The sequence below is a fragment of the Brienomyrus brachyistius genome, chromosome 23 (assembly GCF_023856365.1).
Source record: "Brienomyrus brachyistius isolate T26 chromosome 23, BBRACH_0.4, whole genome shotgun sequence".
NCBI classification, from domain to species: Eukaryota; Metazoa; Chordata; class Actinopteri; order Osteoglossiformes; family Mormyridae; genus Brienomyrus; species Brienomyrus brachyistius.
Window position 1 is genome coordinate 4,652,514 of NC_064555.1, and position 23,973 is coordinate 4,676,486.

The 23,973-nt window shown below is 47.9% G+C and overlaps 2 protein-coding genes across 2 annotated transcripts; both read right to left on the reverse strand.

The window, feature by feature from the left end:
• Window positions 1-3,742: 3,742 nt before the first annotated feature.
• lratd2a (LRAT domain containing 2a) lies at window positions 3,743-5,698 on the reverse strand. Its single transcript, XM_048993717.1, has one exon. It carries the CDS (start codon window positions 4,890-4,892, stop codon window positions 4,071-4,073), a length of 822 nt encoding a protein of 273 aa, XP_048849674.1. The 5' UTR covers window positions 4,893-5,698; the 3' UTR covers window positions 3,743-4,070.
• Window positions 5,699-8,641: 2,943 nt separating this feature from the next.
• On the reverse strand, window positions 8,642-22,937 carry fam91a1 (family with sequence similarity 91 member A1). The gene is made up of 24 exons (XM_048993467.1): window positions 22,633-22,937; window positions 21,678-21,762; window positions 20,574-20,725; window positions 20,426-20,483; window positions 19,972-20,039; window positions 19,537-19,650; window positions 19,173-19,263; window positions 18,470-18,532; window positions 18,009-18,115; window positions 17,890-17,928; window positions 17,351-17,463; window positions 15,982-16,091; window positions 15,669-15,778; window positions 15,464-15,550; window positions 15,262-15,385; window positions 14,275-14,423; window positions 13,477-13,611; window positions 13,292-13,405; window positions 12,173-12,245; window positions 11,924-12,070; window positions 11,498-11,602; window positions 11,187-11,310; window positions 11,023-11,092; window positions 8,642-10,574 (listed from the first exon to the last, which is right to left on the reverse strand). Exons 1-24 carry the CDS (start codon window positions 22,702-22,704, stop codon window positions 10,389-10,391), a joined length of 2,496 nt encoding a protein of 831 aa, XP_048849424.1. The 5' UTR covers window positions 22,705-22,937; the 3' UTR covers window positions 8,642-10,388.
• Between the last annotated feature and the right edge of the window lie 1,036 nt (window positions 22,938-23,973).

The following is a 23,973-nucleotide window of genomic DNA, read 5'->3' on the forward strand; positions in this document are numbered from 1 at the left end:
TGGATTGTAGGGGGAGGAAGAAGCAGGAGAACATACCATGATGACATGGGGAGAACATGTGAACGCCAAACAAGAACCATGAACCATGGTCCCGGAAGTGTGAGAAGACGCTGCTAACCACAAGACTCCGGATATTAACCTTCCAAGCATGTTTTCTGATCCAGGATGTAGGACCAGACTCCAGTCCCAGGCAGCGCAGGATACAAGGCTGGGAGACTCACTGGACATAATGCCAGTTCACCACAGGGCACACAGAATTTAGAGACGCCAATTAAAAGAACTGCATGTCTTTGAATAGCAGGAGCAAAGTCAGGCATTACAGAGAGAACATGCCAACCCCACACACTCAGAGGTGGGATTCAAGTGCGCTAGGTGTCACCCTGAACCTTCCTGGTGTCAATATCGGCAGGAGCTGCGAGAGAAGCCTTCTCTGCTTATGTAGAAAAATGCCAAAAAAGGCTCTGGAGGGAGGGCGCTAATGTCTTTACCAGAACAGCCACACAGCAGCATTACGATGGCCAGGGTTCAAAGGTCAGCTGCTTCAGGAAAGCCGTTTTCCTCAGGCATGCACTGAGAGTGATCAGGCAGATATGGGCGCTGTAATAAGCACGCAGTGGAGATGTTTGAGGCGTTGCAAGGACTGTGCGACGCGCGTGAGCCCATCCGTCGACACCTCGGCGGAGCTCAGTCCGTCGCTGCGGTAATAACGGAGGCGGTAGAGCGTTTTCCGTTGCTGATCCGCCGTAAACACGCTGCAGATTTCTCACGTACCTTTTCATCCATCCTCAGAAGGGTGAGTAATTCAGAAAGATGACGCCGGCTGTGCGGCTCCTAACTGGAAGAAGACCTTGAGGGTCACGCGTTTCCCTTTGCCGTGATAATTAAGCTGCATCACTGCCTCCATCTCCCTCGCAGAGCAAAAACAGACACGGCAGATCAGACCGGCCTCCCTTTCCCGGCTAAAGTGCAACTCCAAAGGTGTTACAAACATTCGAAACCCAATTGGTGCGAAAAGAATGTTAGGCGGTGACCCAAACAGCAGCACGTCAGCTTGGATCTACGGTGACATTTTCAGGTTCTAAGTGATTTAATACAAAAGATATCAAGTATGATGGACAGTGCAAATGGCTCACTTTGTTTTTATTTCACCTCCCAGGTACTTCAGGATAAAACCCCCTTTGAACAGGCCTGTGCTTTCAAAGGCTATATTTATGATTCATTTACCAGATTTCCTGCAAGACAGCCTCAGTGAGCAAATTTGTATTTCTATTACCGGTGTTTCAGCAATCATTCCCCAGGAGGTGAGAGCCGTTCGAATCAGCGATTACTCAGGCTGCCCCCCAAGTTAATGCCCACTATGTAACTACGTTGTGAGTAAGAGTCACAACCCAGGGAACGCAGTCTTCCTGGCTCCCACACAGAAGTCACCTAGTGTATGTTGTACTTAAAGGGACATGGTCAGTCTGTTAAACACCTTAGCGCTGAAGGATGGAGCGTATGCCCTACAAGCTCATGGATGTGCACTCACATTCAAACCTTGTTTAAAATGATTGTTCGTATGAGGGAGAGCACGCACCTCTGAATTTTGGAGGATTATATGAATAAGCTTTAGGGACATGCAATAAGTACATCAATTCTGCACATGCACAAGAAACACAACAGTTACAGAATCATTACTCTCCGTTACTCAGGACATGCACTATACAGAACTCAGTGATTTTCGCAAGCTTAGATTTTTATGTTTACTGTCTGTTTTACCCCCATTGCCTGTCCATCCATCTTATAACCTCTACACGTCTGTGCCTGTGATCAGGAGGTTGCCAGTTTCAGTCCCGGCCTTGGCTGAACGGTCACATGACCCTAGGCCCTTGAGCAAGGCCCTTAACCCCCAGCTCCATGGCTGCCGCCGCAGGTGGCTGTCCTTCGCTGCCGAACTTGCTCTCACCTACATGTGTGTCTGGGTGTCATGGAGAGGCAAAAAGAGAATTGCCCCAAGGGGATTGGATTAAGTGTCATTATTATCCTGGTCAGGGTCAGAAGAGGGCCTAGGGCATTTCCCATGGAGCACATGGCTGGGGGACAGTGGCACCAGCAGGATTTAATGTCGGGGTACGTATTGTTTGTTCCGACTTCCATCCATCCATCCATCCATTTTCTGTAACATTTTGTCCTATTCAGAGTGACTGGGGGTTCCCGGAGTCTATCTCGAAGGCTATAGGCACAAGGCAGGGAATAACCCAGGAGGGGGCACCAACCCAGCGCAGGACAGGGAATAACCCAGGAGGGGGCACCAACCCAGCGCAGGTTGTGTCATCTTGCTCAAAATAATAAATAATACAAAATAATAACAAATGTATCACAATCTTGATTCTAAGTTCATATCTTAAAAAATTGCTGCCCTTCTGTTGTACGCACAAAAAAAAAAATGCATGTAATGTCTAAATGGGGTCTAACAGGGGTATGCAGAATGCGTGCAGGCGTACAGCTGCAAGTTTTATTGTTGCATGTAATTGGAGGATTCTTGTGCTACATTTTCAGAGGAGAGGACAGGCACACAGAGGGACAGGAGAAACAACAGTGCAATACAAGACAAGACAGGGCAACGTAAGAACAAGTAAACTATAAATAAATAATGGATGATGCAATGGGGATAAGTGTGTCCAAATAACTACAAAGGTAGAAAGACACTGGCACAGTGCAGAAGTGAAATATTAACAGCAGACAGTGGGTGAATATATACAAATACACACAACCATTCAGCTTGAGCAATACAGAGATGCCAGTTAGCCTAATGCATGTCACTGTTTTGGGGTACAAGACTGTAGATCCAAACCTAACAACCAGAATATTTGCCAAGGTATTTCATTCAGTCTCTTGTTATTATGTGTTATGTTTCACGTGTTCAGTTTACTAACTCTAGAATCACAGCTATATCTATACTGTCAAAGCTAGCAAACTGAAGTCTGTTTCTTGCTACATGGAAATGGGGAAACTCAAACATGTTTGTTTACCACTTTCCTGAAATGTCGCAGCATTAAAATGTACACCCACACTAAGTATTCACTTAAAGCACCAAGTACAAATGTGACTGACTAGATATACACTCTGACATTCTGTTTGGCAGAGAATCGGAGAGGGAGTTCCTGACTATGCTGATCACTCAGCTAAAATTTACATTTAAAAGAAAATTAAGTTAAAATCAGCGGCAATCACTGAATCCCATCTGGTCAAAACTCTAAGAGGAATCACTCTTAAATATGGCAGGATGCTCCTTATGTTGATTTTTCACACTGGTTTTCATTGATATGAATATATATTTTTATAAGCCTGTCAATTCAAGGTGTTTGTTTAAACTCTTTTAAACTCTAACAGGAGTTGCTTGCCCTGGGTTCAGCTGCTGCAGCCTAGACCGCGAGGGCATCGCAGCGAAAAGTCGCAGAAATCACAGAGAGCGTATCTACTAGGCCAGGCAGTAACGTCTGGAGATAAAATCCAATTACCGCAAAATATAACGGCGAGCCGCAGACTGATTACAACTTTCACGTTGGAGTTCTCTAAGAGTCAGAGAACCGTAACAGTAAATACGGCAGAACGAAGGGAACCATAGATGAATTGATCATAACACATTAAGCGGAGTTCGTCATCGGCTTAATAATTAAGCTTTGACAATTTGTTTGTAAAATAATTAATTTATTGAAGAAGGTGATCTCGGTCGTTAGGACACTGCAGTACTCCCCCTCATTTTTGGCTTGCTAGACAAGAGTTATGTTCTTTTGAAAAACATTTCCACCCAGAGGAGACTGTAAATTACTATCTGGTGAAGCTTTTTTTTTACTCAGAATATTAATGTCATAAAAATCACATGACACCTGCATGACATAATTCTCCATTATAAAACCATCGCTGCAGCGTCTGACAAACAGGGACTGCAACGTCCGTGTTACTCCACATCAACTTCTGCTCATTGTTAACTCTTTCATTAGTCAATAAAATCGTGAATTTATGTGACATATTACGTGTCATAAAATATCTCTATTTTAATTGTTTTTTCAACTAGGAACATGAGATCATTATGAGAGTGCTTCATGAGACGCCTTTAATTGTAAGCCGTCCCTCCTGCTCTCATACTCCCGAATCACCGCAGCCCTGCCGATCTGCTCGATCCTTCTCTTCTCCACGATCAGATCCTCTAGACTCTGAAACTCCAGCACCTGGCTCTTCTTCTCGGACAGTTTCACTTTTAACCGGTACGGCTGCTTTCCGATTCTGATCTCGCCTCCCGTTTTGAACTCCCGCTTACCGAACCGGCACCAGGCGGCGAAGCACTCGGAGTTTCTCCAGCTCAGCTCTCGGTCTCTGGCCCCGACATGCTCCATGGCGTTCCGAACCACCACTTCGGGGTGGAAAGCTTTGTATTTATAAAGCTCATTCACAATTCTCCCCCTTTTACCGTGGCTGGCATCAGTCAAATAACTATTTTTAATCTCGCCTCTGTACAAATGGACCACCTTGAGGTCCCCCACGTACACCACCCAGTGCGGGAACTGGCTAGTGGCCACGAACTCCACCAAGTCGCCCGGCCTGCACTTGTTGGACAGATTCTCTGGGGAAGATGTCACCATGTCCGCGCTTTTAAGGTTCTTCTCGTAGATGCATTCATTTCGGTTATAAATTGCATATTCCAGCTCATCGCTTTTATCGTAATGCGTTGCGTCCTGTACCTGCTCCTTCTCTCTTCCATCAACAGTATCCTCCAGCTCCTCGTCATCGTTTGAGAAGATGTAGGAGACCCCGATCCGCGAAGCGTCCTCTTCAGCGTCCATCCCGTTCGGGTCCGCAGTCGGAACTTCTGCGTAACTTAAATGAGTCAGTTTTTCGACTTGATTCCCCATCCTATTATATGTTTTAAACGTACAGAACCACCTGTTATTGGGAGGGCCGAAACCTTCCGAAATTCAACTAATTTCACGATGCTCCGGGTTTCCAATCCATTTACCGCCGGTGCCGCATGGTTTTTGTGAGGAATCTGGCTGGTCCGATGAACAAACGGTGCATGACAGGAGTCACCGTTCCAGAGTGATGCTGCGTGGAGACTCCTGCATGTCCAGCTAATTCAACGCGACTCTAACATGTGTTCATTTCCACATCCATCTCGGCAACAAAGTTGCAAAAATTCAATAACAAATGCGTCTATTTAACTTACCAGAAATGGTATGCAATTACGTACAAATCAGCCAACGTTAGTGTGTTTATTAAAAAAAAAAAAAAAAAAAACAGCTCTCTCCACGGACGGCTTACCCGTATTGTCGAGAAGGGCAGCTTCCCGCAGCTAAGCTTTGATTGTGCGGCTGCGGGGAGCTGAGGAGACCGGACCTAGAGCCGCCGCTACCGCCGTGCAGGACTCTCACTCCCCGTTTAAAGCAGCAGCGCGCATTTTCCCTCTACTGACAACCGACATGCAGGAGATAGCTGAGCTCAGTGATCCAGATGAGACATTAGTGACTTTATAATTATGGGTCACTGTCTCTAATGTTCAGCGAAAATTTCAGAGCCCCCCACCGGGGTCTCAAGCGGTGCCATCTGTGACCAGTGAAATTACTGGCGGGTTCCAGCTCGCGTTTCCAGGTAGATCGGGCAAAGATTTAGGAATTGATTGGTGGCTACTGCAAACGGATCATCACCATTTTTGTTAAGGTGGGAGGCCCGGCAGCATTTTAAACGAAGGCGCATTTTGGATGCGATGCTATTAAAGAAATGTTTGCGTTATCTGAAACGCCTGAAAACACTTGTTCGGTAACTCCTGACCGCTTTGCAGCCTCCTCGTGCTGAAGTAAACGTGCCTTTAAACACCTGTTCAAATGCTTCAGCCGTGTGAATAAATTTGTTGATAACTGATCATTTATATGTCGTTTTAATTATGCTGGAATACTGTCATAAAACGATGTTGACACTGTGGATGTTTACGCTGCAGTTTTGCACTAGCATCCTGTCCATTTTGCTCGTGTTTAAGGCTCCTCGGGTGTTGTCCTAACTGCTTTGATTCGCAGCTCTACTCCCGCAGCGTGATTGAGACAATCAAGGACTATGCAAATCGTGATGATGCCGATCCTCACTGCTGGATTGGTCGCTTATTGCTGTTTTATATACTTTTCAAGATTTGAGCTGTGTCAGGATAGCATGTCCACATAGGCAGGATTTCCAGAGCTCCAGCTAAGAACGACTTAGTCCTTAGCAGATGCGGTCTTGGGACAGGCCAGACTTTATCCTCTTCGATTCCTCAGCGAACAAGCACGCAGGCAGCAGCACACTATCTCGTTTTTAATGACCTCCCGTGACAGCTGGCCAGGGCGCCGTGTGTGAGAGCGCGCGTCCCTCCGCCCACCTGGGGGAAAGTGTCAGCCAGCCTTCATGTGGCAGTTTGCCAGTCTCGTGTGCCAACATAGCTATACAAAATGTAATTCACAGCAATATTTCATTCCATAAATGCAAAATCGTGACTCGGATGCAGGCAACCTGGTGAGGTGGATTCAAGACAACATAACTAACATAACTTGTTAATCATGAAGTGAATTTCTTGCAAATCGTAACAGTAACATTAGGAACAGCATGAGCCCACCCGAGACTTGGGAGTTCGCACTCACAACACTGGACTGAGTCTGACCCTGCTCCCTTCGTTCAGCTCCAGATTGCTCTGATTACAAGCTTGAGCCTGGAAGTTATGTGAAACCATCACAGGTTCACTGCCATGAGAGTGTGGAGGCAACAGCAGGTGATCAGCCGTTGGTGGCCTGATCTCCACCTGTTATTCTGCAGCCCCCACTAGGTTTTGCAGGCCTGGAATAAACCCAGCTCTCGTCTCTACTGATTCCTTTCCAAATCCATTTCTGGTGGCTCTCAGAGAAAGCAACCATCAGTCAATGCTACAAGCACCCTGCCAGTTTTCACACTCAGGAAAAAGGGTAGCAATTTGTACCGTTGCTTGTCACTGGGCCTTTACCCTCATGGGCCTGCCAATTGTACCCTTAGCTGTAGGTAATTGTAACTTTTAAGGTACAGAAATCGACTCTGAGGTACATTTCTGTACCATTGATGGAGAGCATGGGGGGTCATGAGGTCGCTGGAAAGGGGTGTGTGGCTCCCAATATCTTTGCAAGAGGACGAAGGTCCGAGTCTTTAGAGTCCTGGTGCTCCACATCTTACTGTGTGGCTGTAAGACATGGACGGTATCCGGTGAGCTGAGATGTAGACTGGACTCTTTTGGTACTGCCTCTCTCCAGAGACTCCTCAGGTACTGCTGGTTTGTGTCGAATGAGCGGTTGCTAGAGGAGTCCCGAATGAGGCACATTACCCGCATTGTGAGGGAGCCTCAGTTACGGCACTACGGCCATGTGACGCGCTTCCCTGAGGGTGATCCGGCTCGCAGGATCCTCACTGCTGAGGACCCAAGCGGCTGGACCAGGCCGAGGGGACGTCCACGTAACACCTGGCTGCAGCAGATGGATGTTGATTTCCGGAGGGTGGGACTGGGCCGTGTGTCTGCCTGGGGAGTCGCCAGCCGGGATCCCGAGGAGTTTCACCGTGTGGTGGGTCCGGCTACGCGCTGGATAAGTGCATGTTCCCCAACCGAACCAGACCTGTACCTTTGGGATGTTCCTCAGAGTCCATTTCTGTACCTTAAATGGTACAATTACAGGGATACAGCCCCAGTAACAAGCAAAGGTACACATTTTTACCCTTTTTCTGAGGGTGCATGTCATAATTAGTGGTTCTGTTTGGGACATGTATGCAGAGTTGATACGGCTAGAGAAAGTGGGGTTTTGTAAAACTTTGTCCACTGTGCAGTGCTGAGCTGCCACCTTGTGGCAGAAAGACATTACATTCATCTTCAGCGGGAGTCAGAGGGCGGCAGCAAACAGCGGCCCTGTTGTTTTAATCAAATGCAGACAATGAGGTACATTCCAGGGATACTCTACGGTTTGCTTTCCCCCCCCCCCCCCCCCATCTCCCTCCCTCTCCTACCTCAGTGCAGCTGTTCAGCTCCCTAAAACACATGGCAGTTTGGCCATCCTGGGAAAACAGGCTGGGGGCAGCCAGCATCAAACGAGCGGGAGGGCTTACGAAAGGCGAGCAGTGCAAACAGCCGCGGCAAGGCTCCACCATCCCCCAGACGGAACCAGCGCTTGGACAGAAATCAGCCAGTCGTATCAGATTCTGTTCAGCACCTTTCAGATGCTGCAGAGGACACCAGGCATAGAATGTAGACACAGAGGGTTTCATTCCATAATCATAGCACGGGGCACAATTAAATCATGTAATTAAATCTCGCTCGGTAATGAAATCAAGCGGGTCTCCTTGAGGGTGTTCTTGTGGGAACGACGTGGAGCTGATACAGGTTGATATGCGAAAAAAACAGCTCTGCGTCCACAAAGGCGCGACAGGGTAAGGCATCAACATGTATGTGAAGTCAGCATGCACACATGCCCAACACAGCCGGTGTGCGCATTCGGCCAACAGCTGTGCATCACACTGACATCTCCTCTCCTCCAGCCCAGACCCCCCATTTCTGTGATGTCATCACTATAGCGATGGTAGATCAGGAACTCCCTCAGAGCACGGATCCACAATGAGAGCACAGTAGGCCTTTCTGGGGTCGGCACATCACATATTTATTCATATATTTTTGTTTTACATAGTAAATCTGTGATTGCACATTTCTGGAAGGAGGAATGTCACGGCTGTACCATTTAATTACAGTGGTAGTATTCACAGTCCCAACAAACACACTACAACAAAATTTTCTAAAAAGCAGACCGACATTACAAATCTACAGGTAATTAGTCCTCTAACACTGTGACAGGTGGTGCGATGCAGAGGCCAGGGGACCTTCTGGACTGAAGGAGTGGAGGATCAGGAGGCCAGTTTGCTGATAAGGCTGGCGAATGGATGGGGGGAAAAATACAGGACAGACACAGACACTAGTCATGCTGCACGAGGAGCTCAAGGAGAATCACCAGCAACCACACCAAAGTCCAGCCAAAAATCCCAGCCTGCTCCTGTACAGGCCAGCGCCTCGGAAGAGCCAAGCAGAGTCGAGCCAGACAGATCTAGGCTCAACACAGCTGAGACGGACAAAACTAAGCCCAACATAGCCGAGTCCAACAGAGCCAGAGAGAACCAGGATCAACACAGCTGAGCCAAGCCCACCAGGGCCGGATAAAACTGTGCCCATCATAGCTGATCCAGAGAAAACCAAGCCCAACACAGCTAAGCAAAGCCCAAAATGGCCAGAAAAAGCAAAGCCCAACACAGGTGAGCCAAGCCCAGCACAGCCGAGTCCAACAGAGCTGGACAAAAGCAGGCCCAACAAAGCTGAGCCGAGGCCAACACAGCGGAGTCCAACAAGGCCGGGCAAAACAAGGCCTGATAGCCAAGCCAGACAAAACCGATGCCACCAGAACCGGGCCTGCCCGAGCACATCCCGCCCCAGTGGGTCCTGATGCCCATCTGGGTGTGTGGCGGTTCTGTGACCAGCCTTTGGCTCCTAATGCACAACAGATGTTCCCATCAGGTGATCATTCTGTAAACAGAATCCCAGTGACCCTTCACTGCCGTCTGACAGCACCAGGCAGAGCACATTTGGCAAGCTAATCAGCATCTCCAGCAAATGCATATTCCAAACAGAGCAGAGGAGGGCAGGCCACAGAAGTGCTCTTTGGTGCACAAAGCAGGTCAGCACCCCCGCGCCGACCGAAACACAGTCACCTCCTACCACACCTGACAGTGTCTGGTAGAAATGAACGCTACGTAAGCAATAAAGTTATATCTCTCACTGGTCCACAATCCCAAACATGAGCGCGCGACAATAAAATCCACCTTACAGCGTGTTCTCTTCACTGGCTGGTTCAGTCCAACACTCCTTACGAACTCCTGTGCAAATGAGTCGTGCATTAGGCTACTGACATCAAACAAATTTAAGAGATCTGGGTTCAAGTGCTAGATCAGAAGAGCCTCTAGGTCACAGGCTCGGTCCTACAAAGTTGTTTTCCTGACGTCGTCCATATACACTTGGCCAGCAACTGGCCTTTTCTTATATCTTTGTACATTGTATATATAAGTTATCATTTAGCAGAAATAAGATCTGATAATATTTTTTGTGAGGGTTTAAAAACCAGATTTGCGTCTCAATAAATACCCACGGTGTTAGTTTTGGTGCTGTTTCCTGAGTGTCTCCAGTTTATCAACACCAGTAGGGAGCATCGCAGACACGCCTGTATCTCTGAGTAACACCGGCTATTTACGAGAGCAGCCAATCAGGAGGGGTGGGGTAGGCGGGGCTTGCTGTGGACATGTTGCAGGTTGGCTGGGTGTGGGAGGGTGGACACAAGGCCCTAGGTGGGCTGGTCTTTCTGCAGCTCTGAGATATGGATGGGGGGTGGGGCTCGGCCGCTCCACTCGTTCAGGTGGCCGTCCTTGAAGAGCAGGTTGAGTGCTGGAAGGGGTACGCCGGACTCAGCAGGGGGTCGGCTCAGGTTGCTGGAGACCCCAACCTCGGGGTCCACAGGCTGGGCACTCTCCTGCGGATACAGGTGGATGAGAGGGCAAGTGAGGGTTACTGGTTTTATTTCCCAGAGTCCCATGCTTTTGTACTTTTCCATCGTTGCCGTGTGATCGCAGGCCTTGTAAGTGGGTGACGCGCTATTTGAAGCTACTCTGCACAGATGCGTCTGTCGAGCAGGAAGCTGTTAGGTAAATAACAGGTGGTGCGTATTTGCATGCGTCCAGCTTCCTGTGAGCAGCTACAGCGACTCACTGGACTGGCGGAGTGTGTCATGCATAATTCATTATCCGGGCATTACGATTGAACTTGTGCTGTGAGATATTTGTGGAAATAATCCGCTGAAAGTTATGATGGAAATAATGCAGTTTTGTAACCAATAACAGAAACAGGGATCCTGAACACTGAAGCAAAAACGTCAAACATAATAAGTCCCTGTTTAGGAAAAAGTGAGTGAATTCCCTTACCTGGAAGGACTGGACAAAGCTCAGGACTCTCAAGGACAGTTTTCTGCTGGAGTGAAGCAGCTCCTGCAGACTGGGGAGCAGGATTGAGACTCAGTTCTCTTTTTCATGCATGGAGTTACCGCAGCATCCTGCCAGCACTGAGCTGACAGAGGAAGTCCCTTTACCTGTCTTTGCTACACAGCCGGTGAGAGATGATCTTCTCACAGACTCTGCGGTTTAGCTCAGAGCTGAAGAGAGGCATTCCGAAACACAGCTCCAGAGGGACCCAGTCACCCTCTGATGAGGGCGCTGTGAAGCAAACGTGGGGGGAGGGGGGGGGGGGGGGTTTCAGACAGAAAGAACGGATTATGTCACTGTCCTTCAAGCTAAAAGCAAGAATGACAGATGGGTTACATTCTGGCCTTTAGATTACACTGTTAATTACAAAGTGTTTTAAGATGGGAGTTTTTGGAAGGGGGGGGGGCTGCTTACGTACCTTCATTTCCTTGCTTTTTGTTTGCCTCGCCGTTAATCTCCTCCGTGACGAGCTCGAAGGACTCTGTGCTTCCATTGGCATCATAACCGACCAGCTCGGTGTCACCTAAGACACAGCATGGAGGTTTAAGGTGATGACTGGAGGAACATGCACAGGGCACACATACAAAGTCACATCACCCCCCACCCATCATAATACTTCAGCTTCAGTTCTACTGTTCAACTTGGCAGATTGCTGCGTGTTATATGAGAGTCTGAGCACAATGTCACCCCATAGAATCTCTGCTCCCTGGGGGGTTTACATACCCTTGAGTCGAGTGGCTCACAATCATCGCAGGAAACCCTATGAGAGGCGTAGCTCAACTGCCGTTAGTCAAACTGCCTTCAGCTGCAGCTGTCCACCCCCAACCCCCCCATCCGCACTGACCTCTGCCATCCGAGCACTCGCTCAGCCTCCGACGGTGACGGCTGTTAGGGTTCAGCATGGTCACGTAACCACACAGGTGTTCCAGGTCCACCTTGTCGCGGAGGGTCTTCAGAGCCTTATGTGCACACATATTGGAGTAGGAGAACTCTGGGGGGGGGGGGGGGTTAGGGTTAGGGTTAGGGTTAGGGATACTTAATCATCAATATCGGAACATTGGTCTCAATGTGGAAGACAGTGTGATTTCTTTACCTTCTTTGAGATCTTCTTCATCAAATGGGAACGGGACATGAACGGTTTCTCCATGGCCGTGGAGTCCATGGCCCTGAGCACATGCACATGCACATGTTGTTAAACAGATACCTGGTCATGTCTTCAAAATGTTCTTAGCCAATCATCCACCAAGACATTCCCAGCTGAAGTCAGTTAAATCAGACTATCCCTACACTGTTTACCTACAGGAAGTACCAGGTGACACATTCATATCTAAATGGGTACTTTTAATTTGGGCACAATACTGCAGAGCACCATATCTGTCAACTCCAGCCCCGTGACTGCTGACCTTATCTCCAGCTCCCATCCCAATGGGTTCACCTCCAGCTCCCATCCAGTTGCTCTGGTCTCCTGCTCATATCCTATTAGTTTTACCTCTTCATCACATTGTATTAGGTTAATTTCATGATTCCATCCTACTAGGTTCCTCTTGATTCCATTCTGATGGGTCCACATCTAACTCCTGTCCTATTAGGCTGATCTTTCGATCGCATCCTATGAGGTTCCCCCCCCACCACTTGATCTCACCCTACTAGGTTCCCCCCCCCCACCACTTGATCTCATCCTTTTGGGTCCACATCAGGCTGCCATCCTATTAGGTTGATCTCTCAATCCCATCCTACTGGGTTCCCCTCTTGAACCCATCCAGCTGGGTTTGTCCCCGACTTCCATCCTATTGTCTAGATCTCTTAATCCCATCCTGTTGGGTTCATCTCGTCACCCAGCCCTACTGGGTTCAGCTCCAGATTCCCATATTCACTCCACACTGCTCCACAGCTTAAATACTTAATTTTAAAGATATTTAAAAGGCCACTGTCAGAAATCATGCTTCTACGCTAATCCAGAACATGCACTAAAAGACATCATCTGCTACAGGTAACTTGTCTTTTCCTCTTATCACTAATAACTAATATTAAACGAACTTATACAAATCTATAACAAGCAAAAGGGTCTCCCAGAATAAATTCTGGTTACATGTAATTCTTGTTTTCCTTTGATTGCACAAATAAAATACAGCATAACTCCTCAGTCCTTTTACACCCCTGTCTGCAAGCTGAGGATTTCCACAGCCAGTCCAGCACTTAGTCCAGGCCTTACCTGAATCAGCACAGCCGAATGGGTCAGCGCATCATTCAGCATGGTCAGCACATTGGACGTTGGCACAACGCCGGGGTCGTGGCCCCAGGAAGTGATCAGCAGCCGCTCGTAAGTCTAAAAATAAACCCCCAATCAATTCAACTGCCATTCATAAGCCAGAAACTCAGGGATGGAGCATGGCTGACCTGGAAGATGTCCGGCAGTTTCCGCAGCCTGGAGCCCTTGGATAGCAGAAGGGACGGCGGGCCCTGGCCGGTCACATGGTACAGGTAGAGCTTGAACCAGATAGAGCTGACCTCTGGGATTGCTGGCCCAATGTGCTACAGAGATGTATCGTTACACACTGAGTATCTGAACTGGAACATGCAAACATGACAGACAGAAGGATTGACGGGATTGATGAAGGATTGATCAAGCTGTGTGGGCTGTAGGAGAGAGACCGAGACCCTTTGGGCAGGAGCTCCTCACAGTCCGTCTGGTGCTCAGCATCGCCAGGTCTGGTCGCAAACAGATCCTCAGAGAGGTACTTTACACAGAAGCTCTTATGTGTATCAGCTACATCCAACAATTTTGATTTGATAATTCCCACCAATGAATAATTTCCTCCTGCTGCGCCCCACTAGATTGGTTGTATATAAGGAATATAAATAAGTATTCAGATAACCTTTCAGATAATGACAGGCTTTTCCATGAGCATCCAGCCCAGCAGAGATGCTGCAGCCGAGCAAAACAAGTTCTGCAGTCAACAGCAATCATAATTATACTCTGCCATTTGTACAAGTACTGGTACATAGGAATTCTGTCCCCATCTCACTCTCCTATGAGAGCATGGACTACTCTGCTGCCCATGGCAACGGGCGACCTACCAATCATAGACACAGTCTTAACCTGCAGTGCCACACACTGCCCCATGACACAACACCAGACAAACAGGAGCTGTCAACAAACACAGGACCTCTACGGGCTCCCACGCAAAGCCTCACCTGGGGCGTGCAGCTGCTGATTGGTCGGATTTCGTTGCTAAGCGGTGCCATGGAGACAAGCAGCTTGTAGTTTTTGTTGAGCACACGGCTGCAGGTGGCCGGGTCAAGGCCCAGCAGGCTCTCGCATCGGAGGAGGTCCAAGGGCAGGCCTAGGGACACAGACAGCAGCCTCAGGCTTGCAGGTTTAACCCTATGCTTACAGAAACCGTGTTACATCATGGGATTTCTCTCATGTATGCATTGCCACCCATCGGCCCAGAGGTGTGAGGTAACAGTGCTGAACCACAATACTGTCCTCTATACATTCCCACAAAGTAAATCTGCCTTACTATCACGTAATCTGAACATGCAAAAAGACGTTGAACCTCAGTATCAGTTTTAACACATACTATACTATGCAAAAGTCTTAGGCAGTCACAGGTCTTGTGTGTTTCTGTAAACCAATTACGCCGGTCAGCTGTTAGCTTAGCCATCTCAGAACCTCTCCTCAAATCAACCCTGCATCTGCAGCAGCCGTCCACTACATCAATGTATTTTTGGACTCGAGCACTACCACCCCTTATGCAACTAATTGACTAGCCAAACAACTCAGCCAACACTGAAGTATCAATTAATTAATTGACCTGGTAGTGAAAACATATGGAATGGCTAAGCTGCCCCTGAGGAACCAAAACGGTGCTCATCTAGCCATCCGATGGGATATCAGTTTGTAGAGAACGGAGGAAATTAGTTTATTTTTATTGTGTCACTATTAATTTGAATATGTGTTAATGTATATTAACTCATGGGGAAAAAAAACACAAAATAAAACTTACTACCCAGATAAATAGCTTTAAACAATTTCTTTGACTGCCAAAGACTTATGCGGAGTACTATATGTGATGTCCCACGACTGCTGTGCCATTCTAAATGCTAGACTGGCCTTCCAATGACTTGCCTGCACCACAACACCCTGTTCTGATGTTAAAAACCCCGGTGGCTACGTACCGATATTTGGTAGCTCAGGGTCAGAAGTCAGCTCCTTGTTGTAGCGCAGAAACAGTATCGTATTCCTGAGAGTTAGTGCATGGTCAAAGTAGCGCTGGGCCTCCCCTTCCGCCGTGCTCTCCACCTATAAAGGGGCGAATTCGGTCACCCCAGGGAATTTCAGGCCCCCGGCGGCCGCACCGCCAAAAAGACTCAGCCTTGCCTTCTCGAGCTCCATCAGGAAGCTGTCCAGGGTTTCGTCAGAGAGCTTCCCCACTTCGAACATGGTGACAGCATGACTTTTAAGGTTCTATGGAAGACAGAATTCTTTATCAGTCATGTACAAGGGGACTAAAAATAGACAGACAGACAGACAGCTAGCTAGCTTCCGGTCAAGGCCAAGCACGGTGACACCCCCCCCCACTCACAGGCGAGAGGTTCCCCATCATGAGGAAAGCCGTGAGAGTGGAGTCAAACAGGAAGGCGATCCGCTTGGTGGGACCGGCGGGGATGTTCAAGCTGCTGACGCTGGCAGAGTCTGTAAAAGCAGACAGACGGGTTCAGAGCAGAAGTCTGTCGGTCTAACAGGTTTGATGCCTGCAAGCTCGGAAAAGAAATGCTTAGAAATGGAGCTGTCGGGAGTTTAAGGTAGCAACCAGGGTAAACGTGTTACCGCAAACCCTACATAGAAAGGCCAGAGGTTTCAGATTACAGGGATCCACCCCGATGCCTAGTTCCCACCTTGGTCCTCCAGGCTGGTGGTGTCCGTGTCTGTGGTGGAGGATCCCGCCTCCATGATAGGACTCCCTCCTTCCCACGAAAGCAGCATCTTCTGCGGGTCCATCGTACTTCTGCAAGGGGAGGCTAACACTTTACTGACCGTGGTGCTGAACGCGAGCTTCACGCCGCGCTCCTGTCACGCATACAAATCATCTACTGCCTACATGACGTGCTTCTTTTCCATTTTTCACTGTCAGCCATAACCTGCAGGAAGTTGCATTGTTGTTTCAGCACGGTTACTAACTGCATGACAATCACCACCCGGTTCATGTTCGTACGTTCCACAGTGCCACGGTAAAAGTCATGCGAACAACATATTTTTATGCATTTAAATGTAACTGGGTGTTGTGTGTCAGTGAGCCAAGTCTGTGCGCCTGTAATCAGAAGGTCACCGGTTCAATCCCAGCCTCAGCACATCTGTGGGTCCTTAAGCAAGGCCCTTAACCCCCAGCAACCTGGGCGCCCCAACAGATCGCTGCCCTTCATGGACAGCTTACTCTACAAAGAGCAAGTTGAGGGAGGCATAAAGACAATTTCCCCGTGGGGATTTATTATTATTATTATTATTATTATTATTATTATTATTATTAACTGAATGGCATCCTGTGTATGGATCAGGACTGCACTTAATTAAAGGTAAGCAGTGGAGATGCACTTGTGCACCTGGCCCTATCTGCATGAAGCAGGCAGTTTCAGAAGTCTGCATTACATTAGAGAAAGAGAAGATGCTCAAACTCACACTTTCAAAGGGAGAAGCATTACAAAACAGTCCCAAAACACCTCACCTTGAGGCAACTTTAGGTCCCTTAGGAGGAAATTACCTGAGATAACCTTTGGAACTCAAATAAGGACTTAATTACCTTAAGGAGGGTGGCACACTGACGCAGCAGTCAGCATTACTGTCTCAAACCTCCACGACTGAGGGTTCAAATCCCACCTCTGCTCCGCATGCGAGCACGTCGTTTGTGTGCTTCCCCCCGCAATCCAAAAACATGTATTTAGGCTACCTTGCATCTAACCTGTCCAGCAAAGTACTGGAGTCACCTCCAGCATGTACGTTAGCCTTGTACCCTGTGCTGCCTGTGATACACACCAGGTGGTCAGAATGTGGGTGGGTAAATTAAAATAAACAAACAAAATGTAGGCTATCAATTAAAAAATAAAAGTAACCTAACCATAGGAACTCAATAAATATGAATAGTAGGTTAATGGTGATGCCCATAATGCAACAGAAATGGCTAATTAGTGATGTGTCTGAACATTTAAGGTGACAAACACTACAGATCGTACAGAGCTGTTATTGGATGCAGTAGACGGTCAGGTGACCTACTTGAGCCTGTTAACACAGGGGACGTTCCTCCAGGAGAGGTGAAGCTGGTCCTGACTGATCACCTGACCCTTCTTCACGGCAAAGCCCAGGCGGCAGTACATGGATACGGCGTTCTGGACGAGGAGAGGCACATGAATCCATGAAGGGGCACCAACCACGGAAGCGTGAGACAGCTTACTAAGCAGCGTTTCATTTGATCTGAATGTACATTCACTGCATATTTCATGCAATCTTTTCCGTATCTCTGCAATAAATCCTGAATCCAAATGAACCATGCAACATAACAATCGCAGCCTGTAATTAAGACAAGCAAATTCAGCTGGAAGAAGGCCACAGGCCTACGCCAAGTATCACGGGCTGAGTGGCCTCCTTTACAAGGCTGCGGCGTAAATGTTTACTGTGTGAAAACTGTTATGAGCCGTCACATAATGGGAGGCTGTACTGAGAGCAAGGGAGCCTCAACAGTAGCCAGAAGCTACGTGGGCTCACACAGCCAGCAGTAACAGCATCGTTCAGTTACAGGGACTCAAAGTACGTACCTTCACCAGACCCAGGTCGATTTCCAGCACGTTAGCCAACTGAAAGGAGGAGGAGAGGAATCAGATGGGAACAGGCTCCATGAACAGTGACTGTAAACAAGAAGCATCACGTGACTCACCTCCGACACATTAGTCTGCTCGTCGATAGACACAAAGATCTTATAGAGCAGCGTCTCGAAGTAATCCCCCTGAACCCTGTTCATCACAAATCCCTCCAGCGGTGGGACTGGGAAAGAGGTAGAAGGAAAAGGCTGCGAGTGAAAACGGACATCAGAGACGCAGGAATATAAGCTGGACAAGCGAAGCGAAGCACCAGTGATCAGACTTCGCTCTTCCAGTGACTTTGACCAACATTACGTGCAGGTTCAGGTCCGAAAAAAAGTCCATAGTGGGACTGGCTTTTGGACGGCAAACATTGAGGCACAAGTCAATCAAACAGAAGGGAACGTACACATTTAACATGAACAAAAAGCATTTTACACACCTTTTACCCACAGATGTCTGCAACACTCAGTTACAGAAACCCTTTAATTCTAAATCAATGTGCATGCTAAATGTGCACAAAAGAAAAAAATCTCACCTGAAATGCAGCTGTCATCCGATATGGGAACATCCAGGTATATGTAACCTCGGTTGTACAAACCTTTTAAGAAAGAAAAAGCAGCCTGCCTGAAACACATTTCAGCCGGTCGTGCAAGTTTTCAACATTTATATAATGTCTCGATGTCATTTGTTTAGGGTACATCTCAAACGAAGCACTTACACACAACCAACCACTACCACTCATCCTGGATAGAGAAAGACGGATTCTGGGTGCGGGGAATAAAGAGAAACCCAAACAGAAAGTACGAGGAGAGCGGCAGGCAGACATCAGGGGGCGCGCTGCATAGGGGGCCCGTCAGGGGAACAAATTCCACTACCTATCTGTAGCCGGAACCCATTCAAGCCGCTGACTCATCTGGTCAAAAGCAGGCGACAGCGTGTGTGACAGCCTCCCCCGGACAGAGGAGTACGACGGCCAGGTGCTCCCTGACAGTGCGTTTGACAGGTACATGTAGAAGGTTCGAAGGAGACTCGCTGGAGTCAGATGGAGGAGGCAGGAAGAAAAGCATCTCTCATGTGACTCGCGTCGGTTTGTTATTTTTAAAGCCGAAAAAGCAGACAGGGAGTGCAGTCAGCCACGCGGAACTCGGTGGCCTGGGAACGGGCACACAGGCTGGTCACCTGACACCCGGACTATGCAGAAACAGTCAGCCAGACTGACGCCACGCCCACGGACTCACTCAGCACCACGTTGTACTCCATGGAGCCAGCTAGCTGTGGACCAGCGTCGATCATCTTGTCAATGGCCTTCTTCTCTGCCGGGGAGCAGATCTGGAGGGGTTGGGGGGGGGGGGGGTTGACACATATATCAGCAGTCAGAAGAGCGAAGTTTAAAAGTGCTGTGAAAAGGTTCCAAAAGCTGAAACAGGGCATGAGCGAAGTACCCGGGTCATGTTTCACCTCGTCTCATACATGACAGACAAAGCCTGGCTGCAGATGTGAATGACCCATTCATTCATGGCTGTTCTGGATGAGCACACACTGAACACCTAAAGACCACCGAACCAGGTGGGAGCCACATCATCCAGAAGAGATGCGTCTCACCCTGATATCATCCTCCGTGATGTAGCCCGTCTGCACCACCCACCATGGCTCCACGGCTATCTCCACGGGTTTTGAGGGCAGCAGGTCCCGCGCAGATTTCCTGCGGAAAAATTTCTGGTGGGGGGGAGGAGGCACTGGTGAGCCATGACCTATGAACTACAGACACAACCTTCAGGTCTCATAGGCAGATCCTCGATTAGCTTCCCTGAAAAATGTAAGCTACATCTTAAAAAAAAACAAACAAACACATAAGCTCACTTTGCTTGGCATTTGGTAGGGCACAAAAAGTTCTCGATAACCTCAATCTCTTTTCAGCTGCACTAGTCATACTGTAGTGCCTATAAAGAGCACACAGAGAACCTGTCTGCCATTCCGAGCACAGTAATGAAGTCAGATGTCAGTGAGGTGTGGGCAGCACCGCTGGGAGATTCTTACTTTGGAAGACCTGCACTGGTTCATCAGGTCGATGTACTGGTTCCTGCCAATTCCCAGAAGCCTGAGACCTGAAAGCGGATCGCGGGACAGTCATGAGCAAGGAAGAATGCAAAGGCGTGTTCTGTGGTGACACGTCTGGCTTGACATCATCATCACTCCAGGAATTCAACAGCACAATGGGAGGGTGGCTGGCGTAAGGGAAAGTGGGCGGGGCCTCGGGTTCAAGCGGTGGACGGTGCACATGGTTGGCCAATACCCTTAGTATACACTATGGGTACAAAATAGAGGAAGGTACAGATTACACAATACCTGCAGGAGTACAGAGCATCCGTACACAGTACAATATGGATACATAGTTCAAAGGTCGTGGTACAAAAGAGAGTAAAGGACCCTAGTACAGATTACACTGCACAGAGCACACCTCAACCACAGTCCTCTTCCCAGGACTACTTACAGTCAGCAGCAGTGAAGTTGGGAAGCGAGTCGTAGCTCTTCTCGCTGTTCATGATGTCCTGAAGAAGAGAGACCATGACTGAAGATCCCCCCCATCTTTCAGTAGGTATCCCTACCCAGCCCACATACTCCAGGCCCCAGGAACCTACCTCCATGATTCCAATGTAGTAGGAGAACGGGGTAACCCTGAGGCCCTTAACCATGATGTCCGACAGGTGGTACGGGTACAGCATGAGATGCTCGCGGCTGTACTTCAAGAGCTCCTCATAATACTTCCTCTCATCTTTCTTCACATGCCTCACTGGACAGGGAGAAAAAAAAAACAAGGTTGCGACCTTCAGGGGGACGGTCTCACGCATCTCCACATATCATCTCCGCATGCAAGCTTCAGACTTTCGATCTTCGCTTTTAAGTTGAAAAGCGTCCCTTCCAAATTACTACGACCACAGAATCATCCATCCATCTTTCCACCGCTTACCCTATCCCTGTCCTGACAGCATAGGGAAAAACGCCTGGACAGAATAGGGCCAATTAGCCTAACCGTATGTCTTTGGATGGAGGCAGGAATCCAGTGCAACGTGGAAAGAACATACAAACCACAGAGAGGAGGTCAGATTTGAGCATCCAACCCAGATGGTGTGTGGCAACGGGGCTCCCTGCTAAGCCACTACGCCATCCATTATCAGAATCATAATCTACTAGAATACCTAGTATTCTACCTTCAGAAAAACATGTAGTTTGAACCATTAACCTGTTAGAACAGCTTGGTCTTTTTCTGGAGCAATTCAGCCAGCACCTCCTGGGACTTAAGCCTGAAACTAAGCTACACATCCAGCACCCCAGCTGAACTTCTGGCTGAAAAATACACTGTACCATCACCACAGTGCAGAGCAAACTCAACAGGAAACTAAGGTGTCCTATGTCATAAAAAAACAGAGATTATTTAACATCCTGAACCCCTCACAGTCACTTCTCCAAACTGTATGGCAGCCTACCAAATTTAATAAATGAAAAGCCGTTTACAAAGCTTCCAGTTAGAACTGGACAATTTTATGGGAAGCTTTTATTGAAATTGCCATTAAAGACTTTCGTTCTTGCGGTCACAAGTCCCGCTCTGACTGTTCTTCCTAGCCACATTAACAGAACTCTTTTCCGTAAAGGGCGCAGACAAGTACCGACAGTTCAAATCTAGATCCTCGGATGACAGACGAACACTTTCTAAAAGGCAGAGACATCGGACACAGTGGACTCACCCAGGTTATTGCGAAAGCGCAGCTGGTTTCGAATACTGTACAGCAGGACATGCTTCTCATATTCGCGCTGCGAGTTTCCCAAACTCTGACCGACACCACAAAGGAAGAATTGATGTGTTAGTCGCTCGGCTGACCATACAAGGGGACACAAAAGTATGTTTCAATGCAGCCAATCTGCTTTAAGACCCTAGCACGGTACACATTTTGCTAATCGCCACTGACTAGTTAGCTGGTCATATATCAAAATAAGTGGCCTTAAGCTCACTGATTGTGTAAGTCTGTCAAATGGGTAGGTGGGGTGGCTTTAATGAGTTTCCAGTGTGGAATCGTCACCAGGTCAAAGACATCAGCTAAATAACAGAAGAATGATCACGGGACGACAGATCATTTCAGTAAAAATATGACACTCCGTGGCAAATAGCCTGCTCTTACAAGTATTTTTTTCTCCAATTATTTGCTCCATTGGCTGATCCTGTTTTCTCAAATGTATGTTGCTTTGGATAATTATGCACCAGTAACAGCAACACTGTCAAAGATGATGACCTGGTAAACGGTGTAAAAGGTGACACACTGGAAAATGTGGCATACTAGTAGATGTGACACACTGGTAAAGGTAATGTCATAAAAAGTGACACCCTGGTAAGAGTAATGTTCATACACCAGTAAAGGTGACACACTGGTAAAGGCAATACTATAAAAAGCTAACACCCTGGCAATGTTGGCACGCCGATAAAGGTGACTCACTGGAAAGCATTGGTAATGTTGGCACACTACGGTGACACACTAGTAAACACTGCTGTGATGCTGGGATCAAGGTAATGCTCTACATGGTAACGCGCAGCACCGAAGAAAAAGGCGGCAGACTTTAAAAGGTGACACTGCATCTATCAGACATTCACAAGAGAACTGTGCTTATTAAAAAGACTCGCTTTAGTAGACGGACAGGACCCGATACCTGGCGGACGTTGGCCGGCAGCTTGCTCCAGGGGTAATTCTGCCTGATGTGAAACTCTACGTCCGTGTTCATAGCGACCTTCCGTCGAACCGCTGAAAGCTACGGCAACGAACCGGGCTCCGGGCAAGACTGAGGCCACCTTGCGCCCCGACGCAGCCTACGCTCCCAGTTAGTCCTGTGTTAAAATATAAATTTTCCGTACTGTGCAGCGAAATGTCGGCTTCCCCACTTCCTTATTGTATTTTGGAGATACTCAGCGAGTCGCGTAGACGTCACTTCCGCCTCCGCAGCTGTGGTTCTGACGTCACGCGCCTCGGGGCGGCTGGCGCGGGAGCGGCGGGAGGATGGGTTTATAAGCTGCGCCAAGAGCCCGAGCGAGAGTGGGATAAGCGGGTGAAAGATAAGAGCGCACATATGCACAGAATTTTTTTAAGGATCGAAAAGTGTGTCTTCTGAAAACTGTAATTGTACAGAGACAGAATCTCTCAAAAAAAAGATAGGGGGGTAATTTTTTTAATTTACTTTCCAAATACGTGAACTGGTATTGAGAAAAAAAATCGATCAGTGGTGTCTTCTTTTTCACATATTGCTTAATTCTAGGCAATAACATCCCCTATAAATGGATCAACTGCCAGTTATTTGAAATATAAACAACGTAAAATGATTTTGCTGCATTTGTTAAATTGTTATCTCCTGGTGTCCCCTGAGACACCACGGATAGAAGCCAAAGAAATTAAATCTGAAGGGGGTAATGCTCCATCTGCCACAATGGGACATCATAGATTCAGGTAAGTGTCAGGTAACAATTGTTATGTCTTCCAGAGAGAGACCCCTTGATTACCAGAGGACTTACATTTCAACAGAGAGACCAAGAACCTCACTGTCCTTGTCATAGACCAGCTGTGTTGCAAAGAATCAGGTCTTTCTGTGTCTCAGGGAAGTCAGGGCCATGTGCTACAGCAGTATAGACGCATCTGACTATATTTCTAGTCTAGTCTAGATTTGGCTGTGGTCATGGATCCAGGAGACACACAGCATCATATACAAGCTAAATTTAACCCAAATGTGTGGAGTGGTGGCTCTGAGTCTAGAGCAATCAGAAAGGTGCTGGTTTGAATCTCGCGAATGGCAGGAGTAGTTATGCCCAATTGGGCCCTTAACTTGCAATTGCTTTGTTCTAGGTATGATGTTAATCTACATCTGGCCCTGTAAGCAGGTCCTCCATCTTTCATGAAAATCTTGGGTACTGGTGGCAGGATTGAAAAAACGTCACACTATTCCATTTGAACTGGTGGAGTGCTGAGGCATCACTAGCTGCAGTTGAATTCTCATCCCTGTGGT